The 23,685-nt window shown below is 38.5% G+C and overlaps 3 protein-coding genes across 3 annotated transcripts; all 3 read left to right on the top strand.

Annotated features, from left to right (window-relative positions):
• Positions 1 to 2,499: 2,499 nt before the first annotated feature.
• On the top strand, positions 2,500 to 5,108 carry LOC116251244 (uncharacterized). Its single transcript, XM_031625399.2, has one exon. The coding sequence runs from the start codon at positions 3,080 to 3,082 to the stop codon at positions 4,790 to 4,792; it is 1,713 nt and encodes a 570-aa protein (XP_031481259.1). The 5' UTR covers positions 2,500 to 3,079; the 3' UTR covers positions 4,793 to 5,108.
• A 4,695-nt stretch (positions 5,109 to 9,803) lies between these two features.
• Positions 9,804 to 12,901, top strand: LOC116251029 (E3 ubiquitin-protein ligase At4g11680-like). The gene is made up of 3 exons (XM_031625082.2): positions 9,804 to 10,532; positions 11,328 to 11,718; positions 12,429 to 12,901. The coding sequence occupies exons 1-3, from the start codon at positions 10,081 to 10,083 to the stop codon at positions 12,573 to 12,575; spliced, it is 990 nt and encodes a 329-aa protein (XP_031480942.1). The 5' UTR covers positions 9,804 to 10,080; the 3' UTR covers positions 12,576 to 12,901.
• Positions 12,902 to 15,195: 2,294 nt separating this feature from the next.
• On the top strand, positions 15,196 to 17,907 carry LOC116251434 (protein phosphatase 1 regulatory inhibitor subunit PPP1R8 homolog). Its single transcript, XM_031625708.2, has 2 exons — positions 15,196 to 16,497; positions 16,874 to 17,907. Exons 1-2 carry the CDS (start codon positions 16,046 to 16,048, stop codon positions 17,667 to 17,669), a joined length of 1,248 nt encoding a protein of 415 aa, XP_031481568.1. The 5' UTR covers positions 15,196 to 16,045; the 3' UTR covers positions 17,670 to 17,907.
• Positions 17,908 to 23,685: the final 5,778 nt, after the last annotated feature.

The raw sequence follows: 23,685 nt of genomic DNA, 5'->3' as shown, positions 1-23,685 counted from the left end.
TCATTCCAAGGAGAAGAAAGTACCGGAGTCCCATCTCAAATTTGATGCTATTATTATGGCCTCTGCTGACTGATTCGGTCTTTCTATTGATAAACATCAGCCCCTATCGGGTTATCTTCCATTTTTATCTTTGAAATATGATTGATAAATGTTTTAAAATAATTAATAAAATAAAAATACTTAATATTTTAAGCCTGTGTCATCTATCAGTTTGATGTTCTAAGCAGCTTTGAAGTATCTGAGAGAAATTTTCAGTTCGAGGCCAACCCTTGGCCTGTAGCTTCGAGCAGCAGACGGCTCCATTAGTTACTGCCTGCGGCCTTAAATGAACCCTACTTCTTCAATGAACGCAGGAGAACATTGCTTCTACTTCATGAATGCTCACTCTTTATCGTAAATGAGATAATATTTGCTTCTACTCGATTCACACTCTAATGTAAAAGAGAGAACATTGCTTCTGCTTCATCCATTAACGTTACTGGGTTCTTAATTTTAACCTGAGTTAAGATATAATATTGACTTAGACGGGTGTGTAGAACTTGTTCAATTATTGTGTGCACTACTTTCTTGGATCGTAAAATGTGAGATCATAACAGTTAAATTAAAGGGTATACCGTACCACACCCAGATCTTGATGCAGCTTGAGATAATGGAAGGGCCTTTGTGTCTTCTTTGATGGTAAATTATTAACTTCTTGCTCACCCCGAAAGATATAATATTGACCAGTAAGGTTGCCATCATCTTGACAGTTGTACATATCAGGAATTTCAAACTAAGGTTGATCTGGTGATCAGTAATTCTCCGTCTGTGAGCATGAAAAAATAAGTGAAGTTCTGGGCTTCTGGTACTAATTATCGCCATAGCTCTTCCTTTCTTTAATATATTCTTTTGTCTTTAGGCACAATAATTGTGCACGGGCTCCACAGATGAATGGGACACCATTACCACACCGTTTTAGGTCTTCTTTTATGAACAGATAAATAGGTAGCGGTTACGGAAGTGATATTTGTCATTTTGATTTTTTTTTTTTTTTGGTTTTAAAAAATCAAAATATTTGTCACATTCTTTTTAGCTGGTATCTTGCAACTTGGGAGATATATAAAAGAAGCCCAAATTAATCAAGTGTTGTTACATCTTCCAACCGAGAAGTAAGGTTGCCAGTGGTTTGAATCTGGTTTGAGGATCATTGGATCTCATTTTGACCCGACTTCTCACACACACACATTTACATTTCCCTGGTATTGAACTGTAGACCTCCTTGTTAAGACAGCAGCCCAGCATGCGGGACACAGACCGAACCAAGTGGGTTTGAAAGGCAAATGTTAAAGAATTAGGTCGCACAGTTTGCGTCGAGGAATATGCAATCATATTCCCTTTTAATGTTTATTTACGAGAAACTGTCCTTATCATAAAACTTTTTATTATATCCTTATGTTTCTAAGGTTTTGGCTTGTTTCGAGTATGAATAGACTTAAATTACACCTTTCAACTTGAGTATCGCACTTACCATTGTTTATAACTCAAGAAATAACATACCAAAACGTGATGACACATACAAGGTTCGAACTTCAAACCCCATAGATGTGAACCACCTTGCAAACCGATTACGCTATGCCTCATGAGGCACAATGCGTCCATGTTTCCATCTTTGAAACTACTAGCATAAAGCCCTGAGGAGTGTGGCGCACCTCATTCCGCAAACTGTCTAGGTGGGTAGTTGCTAGTTCAAATATGAGAGGCGCCGTTCTTTATAAATGCCAGAATACTGGGGGCTAGGGAATGACCTTGAGGGTTTTATGCAGGCAAGCGACAAGATCTTTTAACGCTCAAAGGAGTTTCTCGTAAGTAAAAGAAAAAAGCGAGAAGTTGCTAGCTTAACTTATTCTTTCCAATTTTATTTGCATAAACTACAAGTCTACAACTTGTATAAAGGGTGCCCTGACTGCAAGATGACACTTTTGAAGCACGAAATTGAGCTTACTCCTTGTTCATCTAAAGCTCTTCTTCCAACCTGACCCATGATGTATAGGGATCCATTTATTCTTGATTCATATGCTTAACCCGATGCTAATGGTTCGCTTAATCCGCCGTATTATCAAAGTCAAATCCAGATCCAATTCTCCACTTAGATGTATACCATGTGTAAGTCAAGTCATCCGCGACTTTGGTTTGGATTGAAAACTGCATATACAATCAAAATATTTGCAGTTGGATCCAGACAGATATCTCTCCAACTGAAACCCGATCCGATCATGTCATTGTAATTTATTGAGCCTTTACAATCTACTCTCTCATTATTCTCCTATGATGTGAACGAGTTAGTCAAGTCAGGACGTAATATATTATATGATACACATTACTTGAAGAAACAAAAATGAAGCACTTGGGCTTGAATCTGAATCCAGAACCAGAAGTCTCCAACTGTAGTACACTGGCACGTGTGCATGCAAGTGACGGCACATGCGAGGTGTCGGCAGAGTTCACTCTAAAGCCTCACCAAAGAGGGCAGTCTGTTTGTGGGGCTGAGGAGATCGATCTCTGAGATCGGCTTCACTTCGATCTCTGATTTCCTTTTAGCTGCACATTGGCCGCCGCACAGTGATAAATAGTTGGTACGTGGAATTTCTTTTAATGTAAGCACCAGATCTACGAGCGCCTCTCTCTCTGTTGTTCCACTTTCTCGAGTGTTCTTTCTCGCATTGTAGGGCTTTCATGTTGTTTTTGATCGGTACCCACCGTGTGAAATCATGGAATATGTCGTAAAGATCATCGATTTCCTAGATTTTCATATTCAGTTGTTGGAAGTTCAGTGCTTGTGCTGAGGTCATTGTCTGTTTTTGTTTTCCTGTTCTTGTTGGCCTTTTTCTTTAATCTGTTTGGTTCTAGTTCGATGCATTATTGTTTTAAGAGAAGCTAGAACGAAATCCGTTGTTCCCATTGCCAAATCTGGACCGTTCTTGCTGTTGGTTTCTCCCATTTTGTAGCTTTATCTATTCATAGTCAGGATTTTTTCTGAATCCCTGAAAGCCAGTTTCTACGGTCCTTTTGAAACCCTAGTCTTGAGGTTTTGCTCGGCGACATGAAGAGGTGGGGTACTTATTCAGGATTTCCCAGATCTGGGGGTCTAAGACCTGAAAATCTTGGCCAGAATGCCCTTGCTATGATCGGAAACCTCTGCTTCACTCTGTTTGTTCTTGGTGTTCTGATCTTCACCATCATTGCTGCAACATACCAACCTGAAGATCCCCTCTTCCACCCTTCAACAAAGATTACAAATTTCCTCGTCTCCACCTCGAATGCCACTTTCCGTTCGGATGAGTCCGTTCTGAAGACTGGAGAAGATTTCATGTCCTCGAACCAGACTGCCTTTGCCGCTTTTATCAATGTTACTGATGTCTTGGTGATCAACGTCTCTGCAAACTCGGAAACTGATTGCGACCGTTTTGCACCGATCGATTGCACCGATTCAGATCTCTTCCATGTGATGATGCGGGCGACGATTGAACAGTTCAAGGATATCCACTTCTATAAGTTTGGTAAGCCTGTTCGAGGATCGAATGATAGTTCATGTGACATGGCCTGGAGGTTCAGGCCTAAAGAAGGTAAGAGAGCTGCATTTTATAAGGATTATCGTAGATTTGTAATCTCGCGAACAGAGAACTGCACTTACACTGTGGATGGAGTTGGGGAGTATCACTCTGGTCTGAATGCTAGGAAGAAGAAGAAGCAAGCAAAGCATGGTTCGGATGGTGGTTTTGAGCCTAAGGGGGCAGATTCATCTGCTGTGGCTGTGACGAAACTTCCTGTTGTTGGGGATGCTGTGAACGATACTGTGCCGGTGGTGGAATCTGAAAGCACATTCAGCTCCGGCAAGTACCTTATCTACAACGGTGGTGGTGATCGTTGTAAGAGCATGAATCATTTTCTGTGGAGCTTCTTGTGCTCTTTGGGTGAAGCTCAGTATTTGAACCGTACGCTTGTAATGGATCTGAGTATGTGCCTATCATCAATGTACACTTCTTCACATCAGGATGAAGAGGGGAAGGATTTCAGGTATTACTTTGATTTTGAGCATTTGAGAGAATCAGCTTCAGTGTTGGAACAGAGTCAGTTCTGGACTGAGTGGGGTAAGTGGCAGAAGCAGGATGGTTTAAGTCTTCATTTGGTGGAAGATTTCAGAGTGACCCCAATGCAGCTTGCAGACATCAAAGATACACTAATCATGAGGAAATTTGGGACAGTAGAGCCAGACAATTACTGGTACAGGGTATGTGAAGGAGAGACAGAGTCCATAATTCAGAGGCCGTGGCACCTTGTCTGGAAATCAAGGCGTTTGCTGGAAATTGTCTCTGCAATCAGTTCAAGATTGAACTGGGATTTCGATTCAGTACATGTGGTCAGAGGGGAGAAAGCAAAGAATACTGAGTTATGGCCTAACCTGGCTAGAGACACAATGCCTGAGGCAATCATCTCCTCTCTCCGTGACAAGGTTGATGATGGCCGGGACCTGTATATTGCAACGGATGAACCCGATACTTCCTTCTTTGATCCATTAAAGGACAAGTACAGGATTCACTTTCTTGATGATTACAGTGAACTTTGGGGCGAACAGAGCGAATGGCACTCTGAGATGAAGGCAATAAACAACGGAAATCCCATTGAGTTTGATGGATACATGAGGGTGGAGGTTGACACTGAAGTATTCTTAAGGGGGAAAAAGCAGATCGAGACATTCAGTGATCTTACCAAGGACTGCAAAGATGGAATTAACACATGCCCGGCTACCTCATGATCAAAATCTGTTCTTGCCTACTCTGATGCTGAGATTTGCTGGATCCATTTGAAGATCTTTATTTTATTTTATTTTTTCTGTGCACGTTTTCAGGTTGTTAGTCAATATCTGTTTCTAGATATGGGAATCCTTGTCCTTAGTTTAAAAATACAGGTGATAGTGTCCGCCAATCCTTCATTGTTCATCAGCATTTTTATGGCGGGTGAGAGTTTTAGTTATCATGATCTGTTAGTGTATTTCATCTGTTTACTCGATCTCCCCTCTTGAGCTTGTATTCAGTTACTTGCATTCTTGTAAGGATGAAGCAAGTTGGACACATTTCACTCTTTTTTTCCTCTTCCTACTTGTTCGATTTGCTAATTTTGCTTTACCTGGTGTTCTCTGATGCACATGATTTACATCAGTCGTTAGCATACAGGATAGTTGCAACTCGTTATTGGTTCCTAACTTTACAATGAACGCATGGTTCAAACTTCAAAGTGCATCTTCCATGGTTCAAATTTTTAAGCGATCGTCCATCTGCATGTTCGCCCTGGTTCATTATTATAATCTTATTCAGCTTCTGCCATGCGATTGTAGTCGCAATAGGACCAGTCGAGAACCTTCTTAGATTCTTTTGTTAATTCCTGTAGTACTTTATACCTCGTGTCTTTCTTACTGAATGTTGATTTTATTTACGCTCATGCTCTTTTAGCGCCATCATAACCTTTTTTGGCTGTTTTGATTTTTGTGTGAAACTGTATCTTTGATTCATTTCAAGCTTGCAGCCTTTCTCTTTTCTCTTGCTGCAAGGGAACCAATTTGATTGATCGATCTTTGTCTAAAGCTACATCATATGGCCACATCTAAACGGACAGATGCTTGTATTTCTATCACATTAACATCGACCTGGTTCATAGTCTTGTTTTATATATATTTTCTTACTTGAGAAGGGACTTAGGAGTCAAAAAGCATCACCATCCTGCACAAGATTAAGGGGAAAAGGCACGCTGTATTGTTATGTATGTGCTCCTGCTTTATTAAGTATCATGAAAGAACCTGTTTTCAATTGCATTCTCTGCCTTGGTTGTTGACTGATCAGTAGAAAGTGCTTGAATGAAACGCAAGTCCTACCACAGGGGACAGGGAAAGGTAATTTCAGATCACATGAATTTCAGATTTGAAATGGAGCTCAGCTGGGGTCAACATTAAGGAAAGGCACCCAACTTTTTAAAGGTATATTTAAGAAAGCCACTTAGCTTTTTATGAATAACTCAACTAGTCGCTATGCCACTGCTTCTGGTCAGAACTGTTTATTTTATGTAAGAGTACTAAGAGAAGAAAGCACTCCTACACCATTTTAGTTACAGTACCATCTGGGGAAATTTCATTGTTGGGCCTACTCTTTGCCTATACTTTGAAAAGAAGGATGAGCATTCGTGATTTTTTTAGTGATTTTTCTAATCGAAGGGCATACTCTTCGTGAAAATTTTATCAAATAAAAGTCTGCAAAAGCTTTTTGTTAGCCTCTGAATCAGAAAATGTTCTGCAGTGAACTTTCATTAACATGAGAAACAGAAAATGTTAGTTTTTTTTTTAAAAAAAAAAATTTTGCCCTCTATGACTACATTGTATTTTTATTCTTTTAAGTGGCATATTAGAAGTTGATAAGAGTGGTGGAAGATTATATTAAGAAAAGAACTTGCAGTCAACATTTTTTCATTTCTCAAGATAAAAGAAAGTCTATTGCAGATCCTTATGTGCCAGTTTTTATTAAAACGTGTGACCATTATTAGGAAATGTTAAAAAATGGTTCCGGTTTTCCTAGAATTACAGGAAAGGAGTAGGCCTTATGAGAAAGAAAATCGCCGTACCATTTCTTTTCTCTTAAGTAAGTTTAGTGCAATAATAACAGTTGCAGATGTCGATTCAAATATGAGAAAGCAATCTAAGTATGACTTCTTATTTTACTTTATGTTAATTTATTTTGGAAGAAAGAGGGAAGGTATAGTGCCGTTTAAAACGTGATCGGTTTAACTTAAGCTTGCTATTCAAACTAAATTTTTTTGTATATCAAAGAGCAGGTCAAGCAGATCGAAAGTGCAGCTTGGGGTTAAATGTCCTTTTTCAGCTTTCAACAATGTATAGTTTTCAATAATTAAGTACAGCCATGGTCGTTCACCTTTACATTCCATTGTGTTATTTTTCTGATACTCAAGTTGAATAATGTATTATAGGTTCATCAAAACCTCAAAACAAGGTGAAATCTTGAAAACACAAAAGTATGGTCTTGGAGGTTTTAGCAGGCGGTTTTCCCTAAGCAAACGTTGAAAAATAACTTAGCAAAGCTTAGAAATATTTCTTAGTATTTTAAGCCCTGAAAAAATTGGATTCCTGACAACGTGATTAGGAATTCTGGGCGCATGGCTACTTTCTGGGTCATGCTTGGGTTAATTTATTTTTTTTTAATCGTTTGTGTTTGTTTGTTTACAAGCAGTGATGTTTAGAGAGTGAAAAGATGTTTTATAGGTTGTACTTTAAAATGATGCGATTGGACTGATTTTCTCTCTATCTTGTTAAGAATATCCATGGAGTTCACAGATACCAACAGAACTTTCCGTAGCAAACCGTGGGAGGAGGGCAAGATTTTTTTTTTACCCCGAAAAATAGTAAAAACCCATGATAAAACCTTATGATGGGGCGAAAACCAAGCAAAAATTTTAGTATAAAGAATTAGAGAACACAGAAAAAGTGCCAAAGGGTCAACAGGTTGAAAGAAAAGCAAATGGAAAACAGATTTTGGAAGATCAAAATTTGATTAAGATAATTAAACAAAAAAAGCTCCTCTTCTGCTGCTGTCTGTATCGTTTTTGATCCTTGTGCTATTGTATTCACTGTTGTTTCCATCAAGAAAACTGAAAAAAGACTCGGAAATAAAAATTTAGTGAGCGCTAGGATGATTGACAGCTTAAAATGAGGCTTTTGAGGCAAAACCCTTCAAAATTAAGTTTTGTGTATTTGGATAACATGAAAAATGGATTAATTGACCAAAAACTCATTTTTCACAAAAACTGGTTTTGCTAAAAGAGTGACAGTGTCCTACCCAAACACAAAAAACAATTTTTAAAAACCACACAAAAAACAGCAAAGCTCAGAACTAGCAAGATCGAACAGCTGCTTAGTTCATCTGCTCTCTTTTATCTCTGGATTCCTTTTGCTGTAAGGTTGGAAAGGGATCAGTGGAACGAAAAAGAGACAAAACTTCCCTACCAGATTCGACGCCTGTTGCTACCAACATTCATATATTACTCCCACGCCTTACCAAAAGCAGACCAATGTATAAATATATGTTTACAAAACACAAAAAAGGACAAAACCTTTCAATACGAGAAAAGACCCGAGTTGATATAAAAATTCATGATCCTATGAACACGTCTACCAAAAAAATTGACCAATATATTTGTTAACTACTGGTCTTATCCATCCCCAATCGGTTCAACCCCTGTTTCTTTCAATTAGGTATTTTGGCCACCCACAAACACCTGCCAAAATCTTCCTCTTTATATATATATAGCCAAAATAAAATTGGTTTTTTTAAAACTTAAGCATCTATGTTTATAAGATTCACCAATTTCAAAGTGGAGATAATAATAATAGCAACAAGGAAGAATGAATAAACAAGAACAAAGAAAAAAAAAAAAAAGCAAGTGAGACAGGAAAAAAAAAGGACCGGAAAAATTAGTCTCAAAATAAGACTAGTGGAACTTATTTTATATGTGTGGGTGCGTGCGTGCGTGCGATGATTAAATGTGAAACTGCTGGCAGGCTTGAGATGAAGATTGCAATTATATGCATCCCGGGGATAATGCACTCACTGGGCATACTATATGGGTCTGGATCCAGGCTGCTGGACCCGGTGAGGGTCAACTCATCAACAACTACCATAGTGACGCGAAGCGAATTAGGTCCCACTTTCACAGCCCCATGTTTCTTCGGACCCTGCTTTCCGATACCTGAGTCTGTCAAAGGACCATTTTAGTATTCAGATCGGGTCCGACCCATGTTTCGTATCTGAACGGAACAAGAACGATCCGGATCTGCTTAGAACAATATCCGAGACGGGAACTGAATTAGTTCGGATTAGCTGTGAGTGGGTTTTACCGTCTTCACAAATAAATATTTTTTTTTTCCTTTTTTATATTTTAGTATATATCATCTGATGCCTCGGAAGCTACATACACGATTCTCTCTGGATGTGAAACTCCATTTTTAGATCCAAAATCCGGACTCGCCCTTTGGCGTGGGGCCGAATCTGACCCGACCCAGCTAACCCGGTTTGATCTTAGTCAAAGGCCGTTCAACAAGTCAAGTCAAGGATGGTTGCAGAATAGAGGCCCGACCTTCCGAGAATCGCACTTAACTACCCGAGTTTTCAAATATTCAGAAAAGCACTTCTTTGGCCAAAAAGTGATCGATTAGGAGTCATGGTCCATTTTCATATTAAGTTATAATGAAATTGCTTTCCATCCTTGAGCGAATACAACAGTGAGCGAGTTTGAGAGGGAGAGAGAGCTGATTAATTGTGATAACAACCTATCATCAGAAGAAGACCCGAAGGTCTCTCGTTCTATTTACCTCTAGGGTCATGGGTTCTTAGTTTATGTAAAGGGTTCTTAGTTTTTTAGAGTTTTATATTATTAACGTAACAACTATAGATACAGCATATGAAATAGGTGTTTGAAAATTTTTTCACCGGAACGAAGAAGAATAACATTTAGGAAGGAAGCCGGCGAAATTTCTGGGAAAAACGTGGTAGATATCTAAAATACTAAAAAAAAGGGGGAGCGAAAGAGAAAATTGACGATAGGTTGCCCGCGCGCGTAGATAATTCATCGATCATTTTAAACCCCTAACGGCCAGTTCTGTTAGGCCGCCAACCGTAACATTTGGAGCCCCACTACTTCCCTATCACTCCATGATTTAAAAATAGATGAAAGCGATTGGCAGACAATCCGGAAAAGAAGTAGCAAAGGAAAATTTTGCATTGCACCAACCAATCCGCGCGCTCTCAACAATTTTCTCACTTCAATTTTCCGTTTAACAACCGTCTCAGATCATTATCTTCTCGCCATGAGCAGAACAGGGAAGCAGTGGTCTTCCTTTCCTTGCAACTGACGCAACACAGTTAGATTTCGTTGGTCACCCCCCACTCCAACCTTGTTTCTCCCTTCATTTTTCTTCTTAAACACCCCACCTTCAATCCTTAGGAGCGTTCTTCACCATTTGCTTTGTGTTTTGGATTGCATTTGATGGATGCCCAATTCGGCTTTCCGGAAGAGGATTCGACTTCTGAAGATGGGGTAGAGCTTCTTGGAGCAGCGGCTATGGGCAGGCAGTCCTTGTTGATGAGGATTGTTGTGAGGGTGTCAAGGGCAAGGTGGTTTGCTTTTCTGAGACGGGTCTTTCTCTATCAGAATGGAGTAAGAAGAGAGCTGGGTTCCAATCCTTTGAATTCTGGTGTTTGGATTGGATTGGAGGCTGTGATCTTGGTCACTCAGATTGTGGCTATAAGCGTGACGTTGGCCATGTCCAAGGAAGAGAAGCCTGTTTGGCCCTTGAGGGCATGGGCTCTTGGGTATGATCTTGGAAGTGTTTTGGGTTTCCCGCTCCTCTTTTGGAGGTACAAGCACCAAAACATGAATGGAGAGAATGGTAGAAATGAACTTGATGTGGAACAACAGAGGATAACTGAAGAGTCCAGGTACTTTCTTTCATAGACAGTTTAGTTTTCCTTGTTTTTGTAGCTCTCGAAATGTTTGAGAAAATATCAGCTTTGCGATTCTCACCAAGTAAGAAACTATGTAAATTGAAGATAATCAAGCCTCATATTTTCAATACGGGATTGCCTAAGATTGATCAGACATACCTGCAGGAGTTGCAAAGTTTTGTATCTTGGTCTCTCCTTTGATTAAGTTAGTGCATCCAAAGATGACGCTTGATATTTTGATCTTAAACGGCAAAAGGGCGTTTAACTGTCCATATGGCTGTGCCAAAACAAAAGGCCTCCTCGAATGTCACTCGATACCGAGTATACAGGTCGGTACTTTCATGTTCTTTCACAAGCTGAACCTTATTGAGGCTGAGGGATCAGAAAGCAACCACCTGTAGCTTGAGCTTGAGATTAGACATTTTCCAGAGATTGCTGGATTAGTCTCTGTTTCTGTTACGAGTGCTGCTCGCTCTAAGTTGCTGTTGTCTGTTGATATACGTCAACTCCCGCTTAGGAAATTGACTACTTGAGTTTGAGCTTAGACATTTTATAGAGATTACTCTATTAGTCAGTTTCTGCCGAGAGTGCTGCTCGTTCTAATTTGCTGTTGATATATGTCAACTGCCGCATAGGAAATTGACTACTGTAACATGAATCACTTTGCAAAGTATGTTTCACTGGCAGTTCCCTAGGTATAAAAAATGGTTTTACTGATTTTATGACAACATGTTTGATATCCCATAACCATATAATGGTGCTCACTTGAAATCCGTCTTTCTGGTGCAGGACATCAAATATTATGAGTAGAATACAGACAACCGTCGAATTGTTCTTTGCAATTTGGTTTGTTGTGGGAAATCTCTGGGTCTTTGATGGTACTCATAATTCTTTCCGGCGGTCGCCAAAGTTGATGAGGTTATGCATTGGTTTGCTAGCGTGGAATGCTTTAACCTACTCCTTCCCTTTCATACTGTTTGTGTTCCTCTGCTTCTGTGTGCCTTTGATCCATAGAACTCTTGGGTACAATATGAACATGGTTCACAGAGGAGCATCAGAGGAGCAGATCTCAAGGTTGCCCGTTTGGAAATTCAGTGAAGTTTCTGTTAGTTCAAATGATTCAGATGAAGATTGTGCAGAAAAGTTATCAACTTGCGAACATCCTAAAGATACAGAATCCGTGAGTGACTACTTTCTATCTCTCTCACTAAAACACGCATGGAGCATCTTCTATATATGAAACATGCAATCGAACTTAAGGTCGCATGGAAGCTTTTCTAAAACAAAACTCTTAAAGGATATTTTTCCATGATCCTTTTTCACTGTAAACTAGATGATGGCAAAATTTACAAGCGTTACATATTCCCAGGGCTCATTCCTGGAGTACTATTTCTGTCACGAGAACTGGGTAGCCTACATTTGGTACCTAATGTATTGTAACTTTAATGTCTCTGCGTTCCTGTTTTCAAAATATTGAGGCCAATTTGTCATCTTTACGAGAACGAAAATTACTGCAGACCTTATATTTACAGAGTGACAACACTACCCATGTGTCTGCCATCTATGCATTAAAGAGAAAAAGGCCTAAATTTGATATGTTTAAAGAGTTAGCAAAAGTTATGGTAAAGATGAGTAACCTCGGTGACTATCATGCTGTTTCTCAGACACATAGGCACTTAAAATAAGTTAAAGACTCCTTGAAACCACATCTTACTTTGACAAGCAGCTAAACTTAGAATTTGCCGTAAGCACCTTTATGTAAATTAACCTATAAATGCTTAGGCAAAGAATTAAGATGATAACCCTCTGCAAGTAGTCCCCAGAATCCTTTTCTCCTCATGTCAATTTTGCTAAATTCAGGACTAATTGGGCTGATGTTGATTTGAGCAGGAATGCTGCATCTGCTTGGCAGAATACAAAGACAAGGACGAGGTGAGAGAGCTCCCGTGCTCCCATATTTTCCATCTAAGATGCATTGACAAATGGTTGACAATCATATCTTCCTGTCCACTTTGTAAACAACACTTGCAAGGCTGATTCATTTCCCTGTTCTTTTCCAACATGGATGTAAATATGAGAATTTACGAAAGCCTTAACACGGAGTATTCAGGAGGCCTGTAGTTACAAGCAATTCACACGGCTGACTCGGAGGCAGACACACAGACTCTCTCTCTTATATATATATATATATATATATATATATATATATATATATATATACCCCCTTGCAGGCTCTATCTTTCTTAGGGCAGGAAAGATAGTTGTGCAGATGAAAGGAAAGTGCAGATGAAAGGAAGAGAGTAGGTGATACTCTTTTTTTCTCTCTTACCTATTTTTTTCTTCTATACAACATCTTTCCTACCCCAACAATGATGGATCATGGAGGGTTAGGAACTTAGGGGACTTAAAAAGTCTCTGTTATGGGATTGGTTTTACCCATTATATGTAATATCTAGGAAAGAATCATCCTGGAGATCGACCATCCACCGCACCTGCTTGGCGTGTGCTGCTTTCTGGAAATCTAGCACGCGATCACAGGTCCAAAAATAAAGGGAGGGCGTACAATGAAATCAAATACGTAAATACAACACCGCATGGGAACCATAAACCTGTATTTTTCAACCGTAATAAGTTTTGAAACTTGTTTCTTGGCATGTTGTAAAAACCTGTTCTGGAACAGAATCAGCAAAACTACAATTAAGTGAATTGGTTGATTCAGTAATTTAGCTGAATCAGTTGTGAATCGAAAAAAAAAAACATTTTTTTTTTGAAAAATAAAATAAAAATGTTGAAAGCTATATAAAAGTTAATTAGGAAAAACTTTTAAAATGACAGATGACGTGAATTGAGTCGGTTTGCCACTGACTTCATTTCAATGGGTCGATTCCAATTGACAGTCTTCTTGACAAGTCCAAGAATGGGGACTTAATTTTTCAATAAATTAACGACGATGATCACAAACGTGTAAGGTATCTGGTTGCTCGATCCATGCAGGCGTCATCAAAAGCCAAAGTTCCGTAGCAACACGACTCATACAATTAGATGAAATATGTCATGTCACTGGTAGAAATGCTGGTGATAAAACTCATGACAAACGCATATAAAATAAATGACGATCTGATTGCCTCTCGCAAGTAATTCAAAACAACCACTTGTAAAACTTTTATATAGAACAAGTGAATTACAAAAAAATGACCTCGAAGAGAATTAAGCCCCTCCCCCTTTTTCTTTGTGCAAGGTTCTGAGCTGGCTTCAAAACCTACCTAGATGGGGAGTAGAACACCCATCAATTAAACATCGCACAAACCCACTAACCCATTATTTGCAATCAAAAGGAATAGCGCCCACGAGAATTAGACTGATGACCGCCCTTCATATCATGCTGCTAGTCCGACCAACTGACCAACTACACTATGTTTCAAATTTAATACAAACTTAAAAAGAAGCCTATAAGTTTAGTACATAGGATGGACGTTGTTCAACTGAGTGAAAAGTTGAAGCTCTTGATTGGCAAGGTTGGGAACCAATGACATGAATAAGGAGAAATAAAGAACAAAAATCTCTAGAAAACATGAATGTCATATGTAAATTCAGCTTCAATCTTTTCTTTTTCTCGGTTCACATTTTAATGCTTGGATTGTGTAATAAGCACCTTGTCGTATTGTAAGGTATGATTCCAAAAGCATTGCGTAAGTTACACCTCGTTCTGGGATGTCAAATGTGTTCCGCCTTAGAGTGATGCACCAGGGCGAGCAGCAGAAGAAAACAGTGTTCCTTAAATGTGTGGAAATCCAACATTTGAACGCTGCGTTCTTTGGAACATGTACAGTGTTCCTTAAATGCAATCTAAAGATTAGAACGCATTCATGTGTTGTTTTTAAAGAACAAGAGTGTTCCTATTATCAAACCGCCCTCAAAGGGAGCGTACATGAGTTGAGTCTGTGATTATGGATGGCTTGAGCCAGGATTGAACTAATAAATGAACTCAAGTATCCTCAAAGAGTTTAGTGTAGCTGGTTGAGTTAACTGTTGGTTAGCTGGTTCGATTCGTCTGAAGTACTAACATTAAGGTTTGATGTGCCATGATAACATTGATTCACAAGGTGGAGGTATTAACATTAGGGTTTTAATATACTCTGGAATACTTTTTAGAGCGCATTTGGTAATAAAAACATTGTGTTAATGTTTCATGAATCTTTCCTAATCTTTTGGACAAATTCATCCAATACTTGCCCATTCTTCATATTATCCAACAGCCCCTAATCGTCTAGCTTCATGCTCAACTTCATTTTTTGGATCTAAAATGGTTCAAGCCAAGAGTTCGACCAGACTAGTCGTTTGGGTGGACATAAGAAATCCATGATCATATAAGGTGTGTTTGATAGCTTTAGTTTTGATTTAAAATCCTTGTTATGTGGTATCCACATAATAAACAAACAGTAGATTTCATCACTTTTAAAAAGAAGGAGTTTGAGATCTTTGGTATATAGCCCAGGCCAGGCCTTTAGGTTGAATGAGAAGAGGGTTTGACTTTAAATCCTCGGATCTGAAATTCTAGTAATCTCAAATTCACCTTGGGTACGAGACCAAAATTAACAAACGGCCTCATATATACCCGATTGATTGACAATCCATACCGGAATCCCAACCCCGAATCCAGAATCCCTGCCATCCGAACGGGCAATGGCATATATTGGCATCGAGGTGAATGTGACGGAGACGCCGCTCGATGTTGAGCTCATCCATCTCGCATCGCACTAGACGAGCGAGGGAGAGAGAGAATCCATGTGTTAGTCCCGGCCCTCCCCTTTTGTCCCCTTACTGCATCTTTGAGGTAAGTCTGCTCGTTGAGATACAGATGGATTCCCTCAAAATTTTGTCCAGACGCGGTTTCGCTTCGTCTGATCGTGTCTTAGTTCTCTAACTTTTTTTGCAACCCCTTCGTCGTTCGTCTGCCTTGTTGAACATTATCGTTTCCAGACCATGACCCTCTTTGCCTTTTGATTTAGCTGTTTTGATGCGTCCGAAATCTGAGTTCCAGTAGGATTTTGGGCAGAATCGGGAGTATTTTGCTTCTTGGGGATCAGTCAAAAACATTTCCGGCGGTTGGTAGGCTTTTTCTTATAGGATTCCTTCCTTTTTTGGTTCGTGATTGGTGGTCTGGGATATTTCTGAGGTTGGTTGGTGCTTCTGGTTGAGACCCAAATTTGGGGATGTTGCTTGTTGGTTTGCCACGAGTTATTCGGTATCTTGATTTGTGAATATGATTTGTTCTGCCTCTGTTTTTGGGTATCCTATGGCAGTAAGGGTTGAGTATGATGGGATCCTGGACACTTAGGGTTTTCCTCATTGGTTCGTTCTATCTTGTTGCTCTCTAACTCACTATCCAGCTTGTTGATCTTTACTTCGTTCCTGCTCCTGCAAGGTCTGCAAGTCTTCTTACTGTTTGAGTTGTCACCAAGATCCAGTATTCTACAAGAATCCATACTACTTTTGAGTTCTGAAAAATGTACGGTAGAGCTGGCTTAGATAGGTTTAAGAAAGGCCAATCTCTGGAACCATTCTCTGTGACCTTTAACTCGTCATCAAAGCAGCCGGTACCGGGTGCCACTCAGGTTCATCAGGCTTTTCCTTCTTCTCCTACTCAAAATAAACCGCCGCAGTTGAATCTCCCTGCTAAAGTTGTGCCATCGGAGCCGGTGCACTTGAGCGCGCAGGCAGCACAAGTAACTTCCGTTGGTGGTGGGCAGTCGAATTGGCAACCTCCAGATTGGTCTATTGAGCCCCGGCCGGGTGTTTATTTTCTTGAAGTTTTGAAAGATGGTCAAGTCTTAGACATAATTGGTCTGGACAAGAGAAGGCATATTTTTGGTAGGCAATACCATACGTGTGATTTTGTGCTGGACCATCCTTCTGTTTCACGCCAACATGCTGCTGTTGTTCCCCACAAGAACGGAAGGTTTGAACTCCATTTTTTCAGCAGCTCTATCTTTTTTTCCTGATCGACGTATTTGATATCCATTTTCATTGTTGCTTTGTGAATCCCTAAAGCTCAATTGTCATGCTCATGTTTTAGCTTCTTTGTTAGGATAGGGTACAAATTTCAAGCTCGAGATTAATGGGTTAATTCTAATCTTCTGAATTCACTTTTTGCCTAAAATCTTTGGCTAGTTCAGTCATCATGGGGACTTCTGATTTGTGACTGGTGCTTAATGTTTGAAACATTGCTTCTTTTTGATGAATTATTCAACTGTGTTAATCCCTCAACATTAACACAGGAGTGGTCTTGCCTCTCAAAGGTTTACCGTTTGAGTTTGTGTTATGTCAAACTGCAGCATTTTTGTGATTGATTTGGGATCTGTACATGGCACATTCGTTGCAAATGAACGGCTGACAAAAGATAATCCAGTTGAGGTTGAAGTTGGCCAGTCACTTCGTTTTGCCGCTTCAACCAGGACTTACATATTGAGGAAAAATACTGCAGCTCTCTTTCCTACTGCTTCAGTTCCCAAAGATATTGTCCTTCCCTCTCCTCCGGATCCTTCAGATGAAGAGGCGGTATTGGCCTATAACACTATCCTCAATCGCTATGGTGTGAGCAAAGTTATTTCTGCATCATCTTCTGCAAAAGATAATCGCCAAACAGAAAGGCCTGCAAAGAGGCAGAAGCGTTTGAGGGTGGGCTTTAAGGATCAAGTGGGGGGAGACTTGGTGGAGGTGGTTGGCTTCTCAGATGGTGCTGATGTTGAGACTGAACCTGGTCCAATTGGTGTCAAAGAAGGAAGCCTTGTGGGCAAGTACGAATCTCTTGTGCAGGTAACAGTGATACCCAAAGGTCAAGAGCAAATTTCTCCTAAGCCAGAGAACACATCTAGTAAAGGAGTCACTGATAAATTACAACAGGTTATAAACAAGGTTAAGGTTACTCCAAAGACTGGTATATATGATGACTTGTATGAAGATTCAGTTCCTGGCAAAATGGGTTCTTCATGGGCATATGCATCTGGTGGAAATGGTGATAGTCAAGCCAGCGCAGAGGTTGGGAAGGAAGGGAAATCCGTTGATGCTTCCAAGGACAAGAGCAATACTGGTTTGTTATATGACGATGATGATGACTTGTTTGGTGATTAGCTGATGGTTGGTCTGAGGTGAGAATCTTGTCTGTATTTGTCTCTCTGAATGGAGTAATTTTGGTTAGAAGCTATTACTCCAAGCAAGCAAGGCATCCTCTGTCCAAAAAAAGTTTATGGCTTTCCAGTTTTCTTTTGTTGGGTGATATTATTGTAAAGAGTTCAGTCTTTGCAACTTGGCAATTCGGATTTTGATTATCAGAAATCAAAAGATACATACATTCCGATTCTGCAAGCCATGACAGTTTCGCTGTGTTCTTTTTTTTTTAAACTTTTTTGTTTGCTGATCAATATATTTTGAAGTATTGAAAAATGAATATGAAGTGAAAAAAACAAGCTACAGAGCATTCGACTTTGGTGACTCGATGCATTTTAGCTTGGGAAACTTGCTTCTAGTCCATTCACAACTCCTGGATTCACATGACAAAAATATCACTTAGGCGACAAGACAAGGTTACATTCTACGCTCACAGGTTGCCATCTTACCATGTAGAATCATCTAAGCAACTAAAATTGGCTTTATTTGTCATCAAGGGTTTAATGGATCATGCAGTAAAAAAACGGTAGCAGAACATCTTACAATTCAGCGATGTTTTATGACTAAAGAAATTTGTTGAAGTCTGATAGTTTTAATGACCTCTCATTTCATATCTTGTCATCATATCAGAATGTTGACTACCAACATTCCTTTATATTCTTGGTTGTAGGGCTTTTTACCAATAATAATTGTTAAGCAAGCACAGGATAACGACAAACTAATAGAAGTTCTGGTCTCACTTCATTTATTTGGCATCTTCAGCGAAATATAGTTTCAAGAAAACCACAGATTGTGCTTTTTCAGACAATATGTCTACTTTCCTATGTACCATAAAACTGTAAAATAGGCATCTGAGAGCCCTTCAGTTTGCATCTACAACGCAGTTACGCAATGTGGTTCGTACCACAAGATCAAGCACTTGCAGACATTATGCTCCATCCATGGTGGGCAGCATCCCCTCCACATCAGGCAGTAGTCCCTGAAAGACAAGCTCTTGCTTAGTAACTGATCATTGAAGTATGAAAATTACGTTCAGATGGTAGCAACAAAAGACCCGCATTCTAACATGGTAGCTCAGCATCAATGAATGCTTCTTTATGCTCAAATAGGATTGGTGATTTAAGCTGTGAATAGCTTTTCGTGGATTACCGAAGCTGAGTAGAAAAATGAACAGTTAATTCAGCTCTGGTGAAAAAGCTTTTCTGTATTAATATGAAGAGTATATACTGTGGATTTGCAGGGTATATTGCGTGCGCTGTTAGCTGTCATGTATATCAGACTAGTCCTGAGTAGCTGCTAATAGTGAAAACCAGAAATCCAATTTAAAACAAACCTTAAGAAACTACTCCAACCATAGAAGCATCAGGTTGGATGCATGACTGAATCAGATATAGTAACTAAACTCAAATACCACTTGGACCCACTTGTGGACTCAATACAAGATTTTACGTTGCGACTTGCCGCAAGTGACAGTCATGAGATTTGAACCATGACTGCTTGCATGACGGCCAAGTATCCACCCCACTACATCAACCTCTGGTTCAAACTACAGCTGAAATTGTTCCATTTTTTCCATAGTTACGGAATCAAGTTCATGATTTAACAAAGACCATAGGCTTGTCCAGTTCTACGTAATTATAGAAAATACCAAATTGCAGATCTCCCTTTCTCTATAAAAGCAATGATTAACGGGATAATGAGGTGATACACCATCTGCTCATTCAGTCGCTGATTTTCTTCCTTAAGAGCATTCAGATCAGTCTGCAAAAGATCACAGTTAGGGAGTTGGAAATGATTCTTGAACCGAACCTTCAAGGCTGCCGAACCAGTGAATTGAGCAAATTAGGGGTTCAGCTGAACAGGATAGCTGTGAATCAGCCAAAAAATTATTTAAAAACTCACTTGTGGCCAAAGCTACAAATATATAAAAATTAATAAAAAGTATAAACAAAATCTAAATATCGAAGAAATAGTTAAAAGCTGATATCTGGAGCGTTGAATCATCCATCAAATCAAATCAAAGAGGTTTGCCATCGGTCTGAATCAGCTGATTGGTAAAAAAAAATAAAATTAACAAAATAAATAAACAAAAATAGATAAAATTAATAAAAATACTAAAATTTTATTTAAAAAACAGTTAAAAGCTGATGAATTGCAACAACCTGGGTCACTCTTGCACCGACCTCCAATTCTCAATTTGCCAAATCCTAACCTACCCCTAATAGTTTCAAGCTTAGGAACTTAAATAATTGATGTTGAAACTACTATTATAAGTCTTGGAGAATTCTCACAATCTTTAATACTATGACGGCATTGGTGGAAGGAACTGTTCAAAGCCACCTTGTGTACAGTGTCTGAGACTGGGTTCCTGCAGGTTCTGATGAGGGGTATAAAACCCTCCCAGGCATTTGATGGTTTGGAAATTTGATTTGAGAATGAAAATTTTAGAATCATAATTCCTCTTCAAACTAAAATGGAATCAAAATTCCATGTTTCAGTTTCTCATTTCTGGAAATAGAATAATTTGTTTGTTTAACAATTCTAATTTCTTAAAAAATGAGCATTCTGATTCTAAAATTCCATGATTCTGATTATCTCAAACACCCCTTAAACGCAGAATCAACAAGGAACATTCAAGCAAAAGAGATTTCCCGCTTTATTCTATAAGCGGTGACCACATACTTAGAGTAAGTAGGAGGTCGATGAAGATCTGATTGGAAACACAGTTTTGCAAAATAAATTTGGATTTTTGTTTTTCATGTTGCAGTTGCTGAACAAGACATTTATTTGAGTAGATAACTAGAGCACCCGACAGAATGACAAGAGATTTTTTTTTTAATTATCTTTTCTTGATTTAATAGCTCAGAGAGAACTTAGCTTATTCCATTTCTATATAAGACGCATTTTCGAGAGGATGACCAATTAGGCGACGCGCTACCATGAAAAGATTTATTTTTTCTTTTCTTTTTAGAGACAAAAAAAAACTCAAGGAATTGATGAATGCAATGTCATTAGGATCGAAGTTGGGCGATTGCTGTTTGTTTTATGGAAGAGTTAGAAAAAGAGTTTTTCTCTCCAGTTTTATTCAATATCTTTAGTTATCTATGAGTTAATTTTAAATAAAAAATAACAAAATCTCCTGAGGCGCATCCCTTTAATTTCAAGCATAATCATAAATAACATTTTCAGGTTTTGAACAACGTGTCAAAGTTGCTTTTTGAAAAAAAAAATGATAAATTTTAAAACAATTAGTCTTTTGACGACAAACAGAAAGGTGGCCAAAATCTTAACTGCAAAAAATGTAAGATAAAATTCTGAGAATTCAAAACCATAAAAAAGCCAAAAATCGGAACTTTTTTTTAAAAAAGAAACCACGAAAAACATGTCTTTTTTTTGTTTGGGGATTTTTGAGTTTTTAACGTATTGAAAAAACGCATTTTCTGTGGCGATGCTTTCAAAGTTTCAATTTATTGTAGAGAGAAACTCACACTTACAACATTGGATGAAGCGATTTAGGAAATGACAAAAATATACTTAAAAATAGGATATTTTTTGTTATTCGTATGGTTTGTTCGAAGATTCATCTATGTTTGCTTTATTTCGATAAAAAAAAAACTTGTGAGAAATTATTGTTATGTCCCATGATAACATAAATTAAAGTTGGTGTTCTTGCCAAAATTATTTGTCAATGAATGTTTCAAAGCACCCAGGGCTGAAGTCATGAGACGAGTTAAATTAAAGTTCCTAAATTTTGACTGGGGTCTAAATATAATTTTTCAAAATTTTTATATATAACAAGTAAAATTTTTTAAAATTTATATGTAAATTAAAAAAAAAATGAGGTGAGGCCAGACCCTACATTGGCTCTGACAACCATTATTGTTTTATCAAAATCTCATGAGGGGCATAAGGTTTTTTTTTTAAAAAATCAACGTAAAAGTTGGAGTTTCCAGAATTTTGCCCTTAGCAGTCATCTAGCCAGTGCACTTGAAAGGGAAAATAAAAAACAGAAAAAAAGATTATAATACAAATTTTGGTGCTCTAGAACGTGCGGCAGATATATGATTTGTGAGAATTCGCCTGTATGTTATGTCCTTAAATGTTTTATGATCAGGTTGACGGACCAACATTATTTTTTGTTGTTCTCTTCCTTCTCACATTGGATACCTTACTGCCATTATCAAGTGCAATGCACTCTTCATTACCAGTACTATGACTGATCTGCAAATATATATCCTGCTCAGCATCACAATAAGAAGCTTTTATCAATGATTCCATGGTGTTCTATGGAGCTTCTTAATTCATATTTCTATCAAAGAAGAAGAAGATGAAGAAGTAGTGGAAGACTCACCTTGTGCAGGCCTGGATGGAATCTTTGCTATTGTCTGCCCTTTGTTCCTCTTCTTCTCTATGGCCTTGGGCTTTCTCATTTGGTCTTGTATAAAAAAAAATTTCGGGTTCTTTCTGCTGAAACGTGTGGTGATTAAATCTAGAATGATCTAAATATGTTGGTGCCATTTTAATGGAAAAACATCTAAATTATCTGCCATACGATTGTAATATACGTATGGCAAAAACATCTAAATTATTTTGGCGAAATCATGCAATTTTAAGTTTCTTAAACTACTGTGGAAATTAGGAATCTTTATGGTCATATTTGGCAAACATTTTAAGATGCAGAATCCAAATTATATGGGAAAACGAATCTTTCTTGCTCCCTTTCTCATAGGCAGGTCACGAGTAGGCAGATCCATAAAACAGTTTATGTCAAGAGATTCAATAAGTACTGAAATATTGATTTTCATGAACTTGAAGGTATGAAACCCAAGCCCTAATTGCTAGATGAGTCATGGATCTAATATTGTTGGACATGAATACAAACTCATCCTTATATGTGCAGATACTTATCCTTGTTTAATTGACACAAAAAGGAAACTGGATACAGTTCTGAGATTTGATACTTTAATTTTCTTTCCCTGCAGTAACCTTGGCATGGTACCTTGACAAAGAGCGGTAAAAATAACAAGAGCGTTTCCATACTTAGCTCAGATATATAATTAATACAAAAGATTGTACCTTAATTTTCCAGCTTTGTGTGGCATGTGGAAGTTTTTATTGCTCCTCATATATATGCAATTGAGGAAACTAGCCCACTATATTCCATTTATATGAAGGAGTACATACACATATAAATATTTGTAAAAAGCAGCAAAAGAGAACATGCACGGAAACCTGTATATGTTCGAATGAATGAACTGAGTTCCGAAAAATGCTAGAACTAAAAAATATATCCTAGAAAACTTTTGCACATCAATAACCAGAGGCGAAAATTATGAGAGACTCATGCCAATCAGAGGACTTAAAGGAAACAACGGAAGAGAGAATGGAGATCATAGGATGACTTCAGGAGGTGATTCTGAATAGGAAACAACCAAGAAAAACTGTGAAGGATTGACTCTTGTAGCTTATTCCTTCTTCTTGCTAATAGTTCTATTCAAAATCATACCCCACTCCACTAGTGGTATCATCTTCACCACCTATCTAACAATGGTATCCTCATGTAAGGGAAAGTGGTATGGCAAATTATGAATGAAAGTATGAAAAATACACAAAAATCATTTGAAGCAAACCTCGATATGTTGGATACGACTCATTGGCCCGTTGAGCCTGGAACTAAAAATGGGCCACTGTTGGCTCTCTCTCTTATAGGGTCGGTCAACCCCAAATCCTGATAACCTAGCTACAAGCTCTCCCTTTCTCTTGCTCGAAATGCATGTCATGAAAATATTTTTCTTTTTTTGGATTTCTTAGTGCATTAAATCAAAATAAACGAACACTAACCAGAAATTGATGGATAATTTTTTTTTTTTTTTGTGCTAGTTAAGTAGGAGGCACTCTCCTCCAGTTTCGCCCTGCTACCAAGCTACCAATATAGACTCCTGAGAGGGAAGTGAACGTTCTGCTTTTTTCTTCGACGTTT

The sequence above is a fragment of the Nymphaea colorata genome, chromosome 3, assembly GCF_008831285.2.
Source record: "Nymphaea colorata isolate Beijing-Zhang1983 chromosome 3, ASM883128v2, whole genome shotgun sequence".
NCBI lineage: Eukaryota > Viridiplantae > Streptophyta > Magnoliopsida > Nymphaeales > Nymphaeaceae > Nymphaea > Nymphaea colorata.
The sequence above is the reverse complement of the archived record's forward strand: the minus strand, read 5'-3'. Positions and strand labels throughout refer to the sequence as shown.

Coding starts and splice junctions, on each gene's coding strand:
- LOC116251244 (XM_031625399.2), top strand. CDS start 3,080: ATGAAGAGGTGGGGTACTTATTCAGGATTTCCCAGATCTGGGGGTCTA.
- LOC116251029 (XM_031625082.2), top strand. CDS start 10,081: ATGGATGCCCAATTCGGCTTTCCGGAAGAGGATTCGACTTCTGAAGAT. Junction 10,533..11,327: donor AGGATAACTGAAGAGTCCAG/GTACTTTCTTTC, acceptor TTTCTGGTGCAG/GACATCAAATATTATGAGTA. Junction 11,719..12,428: donor ATCCTAAAGATACAGAATCC/GTGAGTGACTAC, acceptor TGATTTGAGCAG/GAATGCTGCATCTGCTTGGC.
- LOC116251434 (XM_031625708.2), top strand. CDS start 16,046: ATGTACGGTAGAGCTGGCTTAGATAGGTTTAAGAAAGGCCAATCTCTG. Junction 16,498..16,873: donor GTTCCCCACAAGAACGGAAG/GTTTGAACTCCA, acceptor GTCAAACTGCAG/CATTTTTGTGATTGATTTGG.